Here is a 13,642-nt window from a genome sequence, read left to right as displayed (position 1 = left end):
TGCAGCTCGAACGTGTCCTCACCTGCACTCAAAGGTAGACACACATCCGCCATTAAAGCAAGTAACAGTGAGTAAAACAATGGTAATGTGTGTGAATAGAGTATTAGTAATGTAAGCGAGATTAGTGGCAACCACGCTGGTGATGCTAGCGGGCTATATGCTAATAGCGGACTCGGGAAGTCAAAATAGAACTAGTGATAACAAGGCGCTCTGATTGTTTTTGTTGTAGAATACGATAGGGGATATATTCACACGTTATAGAAATGAAAATTATGGTGTATAAAATTGATTTTAAGATAAAAAATTAGACAACAAAGAATTAACTTGACGGAGCTCAAACTCAAAACACACGGCAGCAACAAACAGGGAGTATAAGTCAGCACGTAACAGTTTTCCAGCATTATCTCTATTTATCATCTCCATTGCCAGTTCTCTCTATTGTCGATCTCTGTGTCAGCACTCTCTCTGTGGTTTCCATGTGTTCCCATCTGCATCTATAAAGAAAGACTTACTCTCTGAGATAAGTGCATTCCTTCTTTTCACTGTTCACTCACCTGCATTCCTGTCATTCATCAAATCATTTAAATAAACCCCACATTTGAGTTCATCTTCTGTCACTGCTTCTGAGTCCCATAACAGAAGACCAGTGAACTCTATGGGATTATCATCCAGCAGTGCTCTGGATCCAATTAAGGAATTGGTATACCAACTCCATTGAGCACTCACTATTCCATCTCATCCTTTTACCCAGTCCTTAGATGCTTTCTTTGCTCATTTCCGTGAAGTCCTTGGACATCCCGTGCGTGACTCTGTAAACAAATAACTCTACCGCCTACGCCAGGGAAAACAAGCCATCTTGGATTATGCTCTGCAGTTTCGAACTGGCCCTCATCACAGCCTATCAACTGAGCCTTGAACCATCTCTTCAACGGCATCTCTCGGCCTCACAACACCATAGGTCTCAAGTGTTTCATCCAGCTCTCCATCAGGGTATCCCATTGGATGATGTCCTAACTTCATAACCATCCTACCTTGCAAGCCCCATAGGCCAGACACACTGGCCAACCCTCCAGCAGAAGATATTGAACCCATGCAAGCAGACTCATTCAGATAAATCCTCACCAAATGACAACATAAGTCTCCAAAACCACCTCTGTCTTTACTGGAGAGATGATGGCATATCCTTTCCAAATGTTCCTGTGAAACCTCATCTGCCAGTGAGTCATGTTCATTCTCTTGCTGTGAATCAATCTCCCCTGCATACCATGATGACAGTAACCAGTTCCCACATCTCTGTCTTAGTCAAAGCCCTTCTCGTGTCTGGGTTGGCAGGGAACTTCATCTTTGAACACCTCTGCCACCAGCTCCACCTCTGGTTGATCCCCTGCTCCACCACGCTCATGTCTTTACAGGTTCTGGAATGCCCCACTGCTGACATCATCCTGGGGCGTCTTTGGCTTCAACACCACTCACCTGTGTTGCTGCCTGGAATTAAACCACGCCATGCTGGTTTCATCTGGCCAGAGACTGAGCCTGGTTTCTCCCAAGGTTTGTTTTCTCCATTTCTGTCACCGATGGAGTTTTGGTTCCTTGCCACTGTCACCTTTGGCTTGCTTAGTTGGGGATGCTTGACAGATAGAACAGACATTATTGGAAGAGAGCTGAATTGGATGATGGCATCACTGAATCATCAATGCATTACTTTTTAATTTACAAGAGAATATCGGAGTTACTTTTTCAAATAAGTAACGCAAGTTACTTTCCCCCCCAAAATTATTGATTGGCAGCTCGTCTGTCCCCATGTTGAGAGAAATCAGATGTTATTGTAGTTCTAAAATAAATATGAATATGCATTAATTCATCTCACTCACAAAAAAACAACACAGATTCAGTATTCCTCAAAACGAATAAAAATAATGCAACTCAGAATCTGACACAAACCTGCAATAATTAAATGTTAAACAGCACAAATAGCCTTTATGTATTTAATCCCATTCTATTTGCTTCTGACCTTCGATGATCCAGTTAAACCATAATAATAAGCACAAATTACTCTAGACGAACATTTGTGTTTTTTTTTTTTATTGCTGAAGTGTGTTGAAATTTCTTCTTCTGCGTTCTACTGTACGGACGTACATTTACTTTCCCTTCAGCCTGATGTTTAATCATTTCACTTTTGGTGTGAAAAGGCTTTTATGTTTGCCAAAAATAGAACTTTTTTATTTTAAAAACAAACAAGCAAGCCCTGTCCAGATTTAAAAAGTAACACAAAAGTAACGTAACGCACTACTTTCCATAAAAAGTAACTAAGTAACGTAATTAGTTACTTTTTTATGGAGTAACGCAATATTGTAATGCATTACTTTTAAAAGTAACTTTCCCCAACAGTGGTCACATCCTCCTCACCAACCATGGGAATGTGCCACTGATCTTCTGCCAGGTTACCATTACCCAGAGGACGGATTTAGCCTTTGCCACTTTCAGAGCAGAAAGCTATGGAGAAAGTATTTTGAGGAGGCGTTGAACCTGAGATACATTCACCCCTCTGTGCCCCTTGCTGTTTCACGTTTCTTGTTTATGGCCAAAAAGGAGGCTTGAAACCTTGCTTTAACTACAGAGCCCCCAGAAACACATCATCCCTTCCTCGTTGTCACTGATCACCACAACCTTGAATACCTGAATGACTCAACATCTGAACCCCTGCCAGGCCTGGGGGGCATTCTTCAACTACTTCAATTTAATTATCTCCTATCGTCCAGGATCCAAAAATGTCAAGACTGATGCCCTCTCTTGCCTCCACTGACCTGTTTCATCCAAGGACATCCCAACTGCACCAATCTCCAAATCTCCCCTGCCAACGTCCAGCTGGAAAGCTCCTTCGTCTGTCCATTCTTCGCCATCCCTGGTTGTTTCTCTAAGGTTTGTCGACTAGTGCTGATGAAGCCCCCCCCCCCACTGCTGCAGGAGCACTGTTCCTTATAATTCCTTCCAGAATTATGGCTTCCCATTAATGTCCCGGGTCTGGTGAAACTTCTTTGTGTTTCCCTGCTCCTGGAGCGCTACTGTCCTGCCGAGTTCAGCTCCAACCCTATTCAATCACCTGAACAAGCTAATCAAGGTCTTCAGGGCTTCTTGAAAATAACTGAAAGCGTCTTGAAGCAGTGTTACAGAAATGTAGTTCTCCAAGAGAAGGTTTAGATAACCTTTGACATGCAGTAGGGTCACATGCTTTCTACCCATACAGAGAATTTACATACCATAACAAGTATACTTAATGTTGCAAAAACAAAAATTACATTCTTACTATTAGCATGGTATACCAAACAGCTTTTTTTTTTATGGGAGATCATATTAACGGGCTTATGAGACTACAACAGACAGGTTTAATTCAGGTCTTAATTAAAAACAGACCAATGGGAAAACAGCTGCGATAACTGAACAGTGACCAGTTATAAGTCAGGGACGAGAGGAAGCATTACAAAAATACACATATTTTAAATTTTATTATTATTATTATTATTATTAAATAATATGACTTAGGTGCTTCAAGAATATTATTAGTTAAGATAAATATCATATTGGGAGGTGAGTAGTACAGAAACAAATAATCTCAATATTACTATTTTTTCACAGTGCAGTTACTAATAATATTACATATTTTACCTCATGAGTTTGAGTTGGAATGCAGATGTAAATGTAACTATACAATAATACTGGCTACAGTTGTTACATTTGAAAATGCACTTACATTATGCATTTTGTATGTAACTGCAATGTGATAGTCACAAACAATCATCAGAATTGTGTTGCTCAAACATCTTGTGGCCAGCAGATGGACCCATACCAGAAGTGATGAGGACTGCTGATCAAAAGCATTTTAGATTTGATTCGATTTTGTGTGCTAAACTCACAAAAACAAATAAAGAAGTGTTCTTTTGTGAAGCTATGGCGCATACCTTGAAAATCACAAAATAATTATTATTGAACTGAATTCATTTATTGTATTACTTTATAGAATGTCATAATAGAATGTTCTATTCTAAATCGGAAATATTGAGGAAGGCGAGTTTTAAAAATATAATAGATATCTAAAATATCTAAATATGAAAGATTCCATCAGAGGCAAACAGAATAAAGAGGCAATTGATTGACAAGTGTATGCTATCACATACACAAACATAAACAGAGGCAGCAGGTGCTCCTATACTTGGGCTTTAATTACATGATCTCTGATTCATCTAATTGATATGCTAATGAGGGTGTAATTAATGCATGAGAGAGAACATCCGCGACCTCTATTAATTAATGAATAATCATCATATATGCCCTTGCATATTTAATCACACATACATTTATCAGGTTTTTGTGTGTTTGATTTAGTTTTATCAGAAATGTTTTACTTGATGGAATATAACTAATGATATTACATGATGGCAGGCATGCTTTTACATCACTGCCATAGACTGCATGCTGCTGTAGAGCTCTGGGTGATTGCTGGCCCAACAACAGACCTCAAGACAATTAGCATGTGGACTTTCCCTCCATTGCTGGGTATTGTGTGTTATCCATCTGCTGTCAGATGCTACGAGTTTAATTTGTCATTCCACCAGCAACCGTCTCAGCATAATTAAGACTTCAGTTTACGTTGATTCACCCAAATGCATCTCTCCCAGTGCATGAACTCTCATATTTCAGATATTTGACATCGTGCACTATTTATTTGTATATTTCTGTTTTGTCTATTTTGACGTGATAAGAGTGCAATTCAATACTTCCTTTTCCTGTTTTCCCCACGTTCACTACCGATATGGGAAGTTATGAAATAAAATATGTGGATGAGAAAATTAAAACAAATTAAAGTCAAAACGGTGGTAGATTTATAACAAATGATTTTTTTAAGACAGTGGTTTGGAAGCATGAGAGCATATTCTATATTCTTAACAAAAACCAGCAGAGAAGCACAAGAACTACAGATTTATGTGAAAGCGGACATGTGGCCAAAATTGGCTAATGAGGGTGTAATTAATGCATGAGAGAGAACATCCGCGACCTCTATTAATTAATGAATAATCATCATATATGCCCTTGCATATTTAATCACACATACATTTATCAGGTTTTTGTGTGTTTGATTTAGTTTTATCAGAAATGTTTTACTTGATGGAATATAACTAATGATATTACATGATGGCAGGCATGCTTTTACATCACTGCCATAGACTGCATGCTGCTGTAGAGCTCTGGGTGATTGCTGGCCCAACAACAGACCTCAAGACAATTAGCATGTGGACTTTCCCTCCATTGCTGGGTATTGTGTGTTATCCATCTGCTGTCAGATGCTACGAGTTTAATTTGTCATTCCACCAGCAACCGTCTCAGCATAATTAAGACTTCAGTTTACGTTGATTCACCCAAATGCATCTCTCCCAGTGCATGAACTCTCATATTTCAGATATTTGACATCGTGCACTATTTATTTGTATATTTCTGTTTTGTCTATTTTGACGTGATAAGAGTGCAATTCAATACTTCCTTTTCCTGTTTTCCCCACGTTCACTACCGATATGGGAAGTTACGAAATAAAATATGTGGATGAGAAAATTAAAACAAATTAAAGTCAAAACGGTGGTAGATTTATAACAAATGATTTTTTAAAAGACAGTGGTTTGGAAGCATGAGAGCATATTCTATATTCTTAACAAAAACCAGCAGAGAAGCACAAGAACTACAGATTTATGTGAAAGCGGACATGTGGCCAAAATTGACTGTGTGTGTGTGTGTGTGTGAGTGAGTGAGTGAGTGAGTGAGTGTGTGTGTGTGTGTGTGTGTGTGTGTGTGTGTGTGTGTGTGTGAGAGACATTCTGTTCTGTTTTGAGAAACACACAAGGGACTCTTTCTGTGTATCCCATCTGCCTTTGACACCCAGTTATAATGTACCTAAATAAAGGATTTGTCAAAAGTATGGCAAACGGACTTTAGTTTAAAAAACAATAATAATAGTTTAATAGCCCAGACCTTTAACCCCATTTAGCTCCCTTTGTCCACAATATTTAGCAGCTAGGTATCTCAGCAGAACGTTTTATATGCATTCATTCGCATGGTCATTTTATTTATGCAGGCTGTTGGCCGTGTCAAAGTAGTGGCCTTAGATCTAATTATTTACTGAGATTAAAATAACATATCCCTTGAGGAAAGGGCAGAATATCAGGTATGTATTTATTTAAACGGCTCTTCTAATTTACTGTTAATGAGAATGAGCAAAAAGCATTGCATGTGTGCATTCTTCACTTCAAATAAATTGATCATATTCACTGTCTGGTGACGGTTTTCATCAATACAGAGAAACATTCAGATAGAATATGTTTAGCCATTCCTGAACACACATGCATTGATTTGTGCATTGTGTTTGTTAAACAGATGTTGTTTTCATTGTAAATGTAAATTTGATGGTCAAAATAGAATTTAAATTACTTATCCTATTTACCAAAGCTTTTTCTATAATCTTCTATATAAGGGACTGTTGCATAACCCTGTTTCTGAAGCTCTCTATCACTCATTACACTTTTCGATACACTTGATAACACACCTGGTTTAATATGTCAGTAACTCTTTAGTTAACAAACTAATAATGGACAATGCACTTCTACAGCATGCATTACAGTCATTTTAGTTCATGTTAATTTCAACATTTACTAATGCATTATTAAAATCAAAAGTTGTGCTTGTTAACATTAGTTAATGCACTGTGAATTAACTGATGAACTGGAGTGGTGTGGATTATTGCTGAGACACTACATTTCTAACAAATTCATCCTAATCTTGGATGGTCTGAGGGTGAAACATTTTCAGCAATTTTTCATTTTTAGGTAAAACTATTCTTTTAACTACAACCCTGTCTTTGGTTTGTTTGGAATGACATAAAAAATGAAAAACAAACTCTTGTTTTGTTAATGAATGTCAGAAATATTTCGAAGGGATACTAACACTAATGTGAAGAGTGGAAGTGATTACTTCAGCACTGTTTTATGATCAGAATATACAAAACTACTTCATCCTTGATTTTCTCGTCCTCTTGAGCTATTGTTGACAAAGCATATGCTTTTTTTTCTAAAGAAGTTGGAAAATAAATGTTTGTAAATTTAACAACAGAACTCTTTTACATGTAAAAATCTACAGTCGCTACTTTAATATGAATGACAAAATGTTTACAGAAAAACAAATACAATTAGATAACAATAACAATAGCAAATGGTTCCTTATATTAGTACTTAACCTAAAAATATAACTTATATAGCTTTTGTCATTAAATAAGTCAATATATGAGGTAATCAGTTCATAAATCTAAATCTAAATAGACATTTTCTGTTTCTCTAAATCAAAAAAAGCCTGATATATGCTTTTAAAAACACAATTTCAGTTTAGGGATGTAGATCTATAAGCATATGGTAAACAATCTTTGACATCCCTTTTACTGGCGGTGAAAGTCTATTGACCAGTGTGTCTGTCCAGAACACATGGCCAAACATGTGTAACAGTCTTAAGTCTCATGTTGCATGATAAATTATATGTCTTTTGGCATTTTGTGGCTGGAAGAACCTTTAAGTAACACCATCCCTTTGGCAACCTCCTCACAATCAGAGGCAAGCAGTGTGCATAGAGTGGATACGTCTTAAGAAGGTTCCCAAATGTTTTTGTCTCTAATTCTCTTCATCAGAAGATTAGACAACTGTATCTTTTTCACGGAGACAACGTCGGTGTCAGTCTAGTTCAGACTGTAGAGCTTATGACTGGAAAGGCTCATCTTCTACATTGGGGGAACCACAAGGCCTGTCATTGCTGGAAACGAAGGGGAAAATAAAAGAGGTTAAATTCAATAACAGTAACGTGTAGCTTGTCACACAAGGTTGTAGATACACACGACGATGAAGATGGAGGTTCAGATTGTTTAATAATACATAGCTGACAACATAGTTATATCAAAGAGATGATTCAATAAACAGTTACTATGTTATGCCTGTATCGAGTTACTGTTGACACACACAATATTATACTTGTACATGACATTTAAAGGAAAAGTTCACCCAAAAATGTACTCATCCTCAGTTCATCCAAGATTAGGTTGAGTTTGTTTCTTCATCAGGTTTGGAGAAATGTAGCACTGCATCAGTGTCTCAGCAGTGGATGCTCTGCAGTGAATGGGTGCCGTCAGAATGAGAGTCCAAACAGCTGATAAAAACATCTTAATGCTGGATTAATTTCATCTTTTGTCTTCTCCAGATGTTCACTGATGGACTGGAGTGCTGTGGATTATTGTGATGTTTATAACAGCTGTTTGGACTCTCATTCTGACGGCACCCATTCACTGCAGAGCATCCATTGCTGAGACACTGATGCAGTGCTACATTTCTCCAAACCTGATGAAGAAACACACTCATCCTAATCTCGGATGGACCTGAGGGTGAGTAAATTATCAGCAGATTTTCCTTTAATCAGTACAGTATCCAAACAGAATCCCTGATCATTTCGGAAAGTTGAAAATAAATAATTTATGATTAGTAATTTATAAAAAACTTTGGTCACACTTTAGTTTGGGGAACCTGCTGCTTATTAATAGTTGTTAAGGGTGCATAAAAGGATGTAGAATAAGGCATTAATATGTGCTTTATAAGTACTAATAAACAGCCAATATGCTAGTAATATGCATGCTAATAAGCAACTAGTTAACAGTGAGAATTAGTCCCTAAACTAAACCCTTCTTACCAAAACTTTGGTAACACTTTATTTTAGGTTCGCTTATTAGCATGCATATTACTAGAATATTAGCCATTTATTAGTAGTAATTAAGCACATATTAATGCCTTATTCTACATCCCTAATCCTACCCAATAACCTTACTAACTATTAATACGCAGCAAATTAGGAATTTATTGAGGGAAAAGTTGTAGTTAATAGTGAATAAGTGTTCACTATTCTAAAGTGTTACCAAAACCTTTTATGGAAAACTAAAGAGCTGAGGGTCTACAGGAGCATTTTTGGAAATGTTATAAGGAAGATCTGTGAACAACAGTCGTACCTCTAAAGCTGGGGCCTCCTGAGGTTTGGCAGACAGGTGATGGAGAACCCTGTGGTCTCAGGACAGGAGCAAAGGCACTTTTTTGTTTGGTCGAGGATGGGAAAGATGTGAAGCACAAGAGGGAGGATGAGGAACTGGAGCCTGGTACAGTGGGGCTAGAGGGCATGACTGGAAAAAAGAGTGTTTTGATTGGAACAAAAGACTTCTTTGATTGTCAAAATGCATACTGTATTTTCAGCAGAAGCAACTGTGAGTAAAAGACAACAAAGCTGAAACTCACTAGCATAAGGAGAGCTGTTTGGGGAGGCACTGTTAAAGCCAGGTGACCCTGAAACACCCAGACTGCTCATGGGCACTGCCCCGTAACTCACATTCATGCCTCCACTGGATCCATAGCAGGACTGCTGAGGGGTCGATGCTGACGGGTAGCCCCGTGGGGACAAACCGCTTGGGTTGCGGGTGTAACCTTGAATAAAAACAGGAGAAATCACAATACTAACACAGCCGGACGGTCAGGGGCAGTCGTGGCCTAATGGTTAGAGAGTGAGACTTCTAACCCAAATTCAACACTAGGAAAAACATGTTTAATTAAATAGCACTAGCTATTAGTTACACAAAAAAAGTAGTTAAACTGAAGTTATATAAAGCGGGCAATTTCACTGAAAGTTTACTTTAACAATAGTATTTAAATGGCATGAAAAATGTGAGAAAAATTTATTTTAAGGAAATAAATGGGAAAAAAGCTAAATTATTCGAGATTGGAAATCATCTAAACGTTAAATCTGATATCATTTATTCATATATTTTTAATTAATTAAAGGGATGTCATAGCATAAATTCTGACTATGAATTCAGATTAATTGTATAAACCTATGTATTAATGTATTATCATTCAATAGGTTATGGTAAATAATTAAGATGTTTGATAATATCTCAGTTATTTCTAACAATTAAATAAGAACACAGCAACATAACCTCTGCTTCTATTCTGGAGGTTACAATATAAACCTTTAAAATTCAGCATAACATAAATTCAAGGATTATTATAATCCAAGGGTGACTGATCGTATTTCAACTTTGTTATTGTACTGAAGTCATTTTATTTGAGAGTATTTTTATTTTGCAAAACTTACTTACAACACCCCTCCACATTATAAAGAACCAAGTTCTTTTGCGCTTACTTGAGTAAAATGTATTATTTCTTTATTATGGTATCTGTGCTTTTATTCAAGTACTTGATTTGTTGATGCACTACTATTATTACTATTTAAAAAAAAAACATTCAACTCTTAAAACTGTTCAAATGGAATCAATCTCACAAAGGTTGGTGTTCATATGAAAAGCCAAGCATAACCATTCTAATAAATGTGTTGAGATGAGATTGTGCATCCACAGTTATCTATAACACTGAATAAGACAACAACTTCTGAATCGTAGGGTACTTGTCTGAGGGTCCTAACCTTGGCTGCTGGTTTGCCCAGGTTCTCCAATGCTTACAGTCAGCTGTGTGGGATAAGAGCTGAGGCCCATGACGCTGCCATGGACCGGGGAACTCGGCATGGCCTGCAGCTGACTGTGAGGTCGTGGCACGCTGTACAAAGCCTCGGCTATATCTGCAGCCCGTTTCAGCAACATGTCCTGCACCAACACAATATCAAAGAAACGTTTTGATGCACGGCAGGAAAAACTATTGGGTGATATGACTCATGTTAAAGGGATAGTTTACCTAAAAATGAACATCATTTCCTCACCCTCAAGTTGATAAACGAAAGAAGATATTTTGAAGAATGTTGGTAACCAAGCAGTTGACGGTAGCCATAGACTTCTATAGTATTGAAAGTCAATGGCTACCATGAACTGTTTGGTTATCAACATTCTTCCAAATATCTTCTTTTATAATCAAAAGAATAAAGAAACTCACACACGTTTAGAACAACTTGAGGGTCAGCAAATGATGACAGAATTTTCATTTTTGAGTGCACTATCCCTTTAAGTAATTAAATATATGTTGTTTGAACTGGAAACATGTAGCTATAAACTTACAAATAAGCTAATTTGTTTCATTGACCAAATTTCTTTGCTTCCACTGAAGCACAAATTATGCACTATGGAATATTTTTTTTACTTTGTTGAATAATATTCATCTGGAGATCATCAAGGAAAACTTGTGAAACTAAATTTAAAAACAAATCATGGAATTCATGTTTTCAGAAGTTGTTTAGTTCAGTTATTACCCAAACTGCGGTGCTGATAATGTCTTATGAAATGAACGAAAAAATGAATGCGTTAAATAAAAGCATCTGAGACATTTGGACTCCATTGTATGTTTAACGCATACAATATTTGCTTCCCATGCCACAGACGGTATTCTATATCTACTGCACTTCAGTGGTTACCTGATTGCTGTTGGTATTTCCATAGAGTGATTCAACAACGTCTGCTGCTCTTTTAAGTAACATTTCCTAAGACAGAGAAAATCAATGTAGTAAAAAATTTATTAACGGTTATATGCATGTAGCAGCATTTACTAACCTTTGCCAGTTTTTCGGGGTCACCAGGATGTCGAGGAATCAGCTTTTGAAGTCTCTGGAAGCCGTAGTCAATAGTTGGCTCATTCAGCGCTAGAGATAATCATAATAAGTGAGAATCCATTTGTCTTTATAACATCCCTCTACATATCCCACTGTCTGCATAAATCCCATTGTATGTAGTTCATAAAACGGAATCAGGTCAGGAAACGGAAACACTCTAGTCCTCAGTATTAATATTAGTCTTGTGTACACAAATTGTTAAAGATGAAGTATGTCTTCTTCACTAGTGGCACCAAACAGAATTTGAAATATGTGTCCCTGCAGCACAAAAGCAGTGTTGAGTCGCTGGGGGATATTTGTAGCAATAGCCAACAATACATTGTATGGGTCACAATTATACATTTCTCTTTTATGCCAAAAATCATTAGGATATTAAGTAAAGATCATGTTCCATGAAGATATTTAGTAAATCTCCTACCGTAAATATATCAAAACTTAATGTTTGATTAGTAATATGCATTGCTAAGAACTTCATTTGAACAACTTTAAAGATGATTTTCTCAATATTTTGATTTTTTTGCACCCTCAGATTCCAGATTTTCAAATAGTTGCATCTCGGGTAAATATTGTTCTCTCCTAACAAACCATACATCAATGGAAAGCTTATTTATTCAGCTTTCATATGATGCATAAATCTCAATTTCGAAAAATTGACCCTTATGACTGGTTTTGTGCTCCAGGGTTTCCAAAAAGTTCTTCCAAACTCTCTACCATTTTGCATTGTTCAGCCAAACTCCAAACTTCTATCGGATGAGCCAGAAGATGACAAACATTGCAATGTTTGGTGTTCTGAAAGCGGCAAAGAGCCACAATTCTTCCACTCTTGAAGAAGTCAGTCTACAAACTGAACATGGGACATTAAACATGGAGAGGAACTAGTTTAATAATACACACTTTGTCTGGGTTTGTGTTCACCTGTATAAATGAAGCGGCCCAGAGCTCCTTTACAGAACTGCTTAGATTTGTAAGACAGTGTGACTTCTACAATCCCTGGAATGTGTCGAGGAGGAGTTTGAACTCGGATTGCATGAGGAGTGATTAACTGCAGGAATAACAACAAGCTCTGAAGGTTAATTGTTATAGACTGTTGGTACTCAAACTTAAAATATTACAAAAGCTTTCCTTATTGCAAGTCAAAGCTTGCTTCGATATACTCTACCAATGCATACCTCGCTCCACACTAGCATGCTCCCGAACACCACCTGCAGACCGTCGAAGAAGTTTTCCCCGATCACAATCACCATAGCCCCGCCTGTAGTCCAGCCTTCACTGGGGCTGATGGCTTTGATACAGGGAGTAGCTGTAGTGGAGAAATGACAAAAATGAAAATGGCATTAAAGATGCACGAAATTATTACTCGGGGTCTAAGAAGCATCCCTCAGTGACCACAGAGCTATTCTACTCTTTCAAGAGAACAAGCTCATTTTCCAGCTTCATGGTTAAAACCTTCCTCCCCTTGTATATAATTGTGGATTAATGCAAACCTCTTCTTTTTTTAATGTCATTTCAATGCCATTACTTGTGAATCTCACCATATTCCATGCAAGTCTCCACCGTCTCGTTCGAATCCGTTCTACGAGAGCGGCGTCCGTGTTTGGAGTTGTTGTGCACAAACATGTTGTCAGAAATGGCTAGGACGGGACCGTCCACACTGACTGTAGTGGACAGAACCACCTATTGGAATGCAAAGAAAGATTTATTGATAACAAAAAGAGTTTGAAGGAGGAGATTCACATAGTGCTTTAAAAACTCCTTAAACGATATCCTTGCAGTGTCATCTTTAGAAACTTCTACTGCTGCTGATTTAAAATTCACAGTTTTATAGCTCTGGTTGAATCAATTGTGAGCCTGGAGCACAAAAGCAGTGTTAAGTCGCTGGGGGATATTTGTAGCAATAGCCAACAATACATTGTATGGGTCACAATTATACATTTCTCTTTTATGCCAAAAATCATTAGGATATTAAGTAAAGATCATG

At 37.4% G+C, this 13,642-nt stretch overlaps 1 protein-coding gene across 1 annotated transcript in view; it reads right to left on the bottom strand.

The window, feature by feature from the left end:
• Positions 1-7,723: 7,723 nt before the first annotated feature.
• The window catches only part of LOC107557760 (transcription factor COE2-like), a 29,959-nt gene continuing 24,040 nt past the window's right edge, over positions 7,724-13,642 (bottom strand). Inside the window, exons 14-16 of the mRNA XM_016241285.1 lie at positions 9,354-9,539; positions 9,074-9,241; positions 7,724-7,836 (exon numbers count right to left, since the gene is read on the bottom strand). Of these exons, the coding sequence (XP_016096771.1) occupies positions 7,805-7,836; positions 9,074-9,241; positions 9,354-9,539 (386 nt within the window). The 3' untranslated portion in view covers positions 7,724-7,804. The remainder of the gene's footprint in view (positions 7,837-9,073; positions 9,242-9,353; positions 9,540-13,642) is intronic.

This window comes from Sinocyclocheilus grahami, unplaced genomic scaffold (genome assembly GCF_001515645.1).
Source record: "Sinocyclocheilus grahami isolate Dianchi unplaced genomic scaffold, SAMN03320097.WGS_v1.1 scaffold618.1, whole genome shotgun sequence".
Taxonomy (NCBI): Eukaryota; Metazoa; Chordata; class Actinopteri; order Cypriniformes; family Cyprinidae; genus Sinocyclocheilus; species Sinocyclocheilus grahami.
This window is presented reverse-complemented; position numbering and strand designations above follow the sequence as displayed.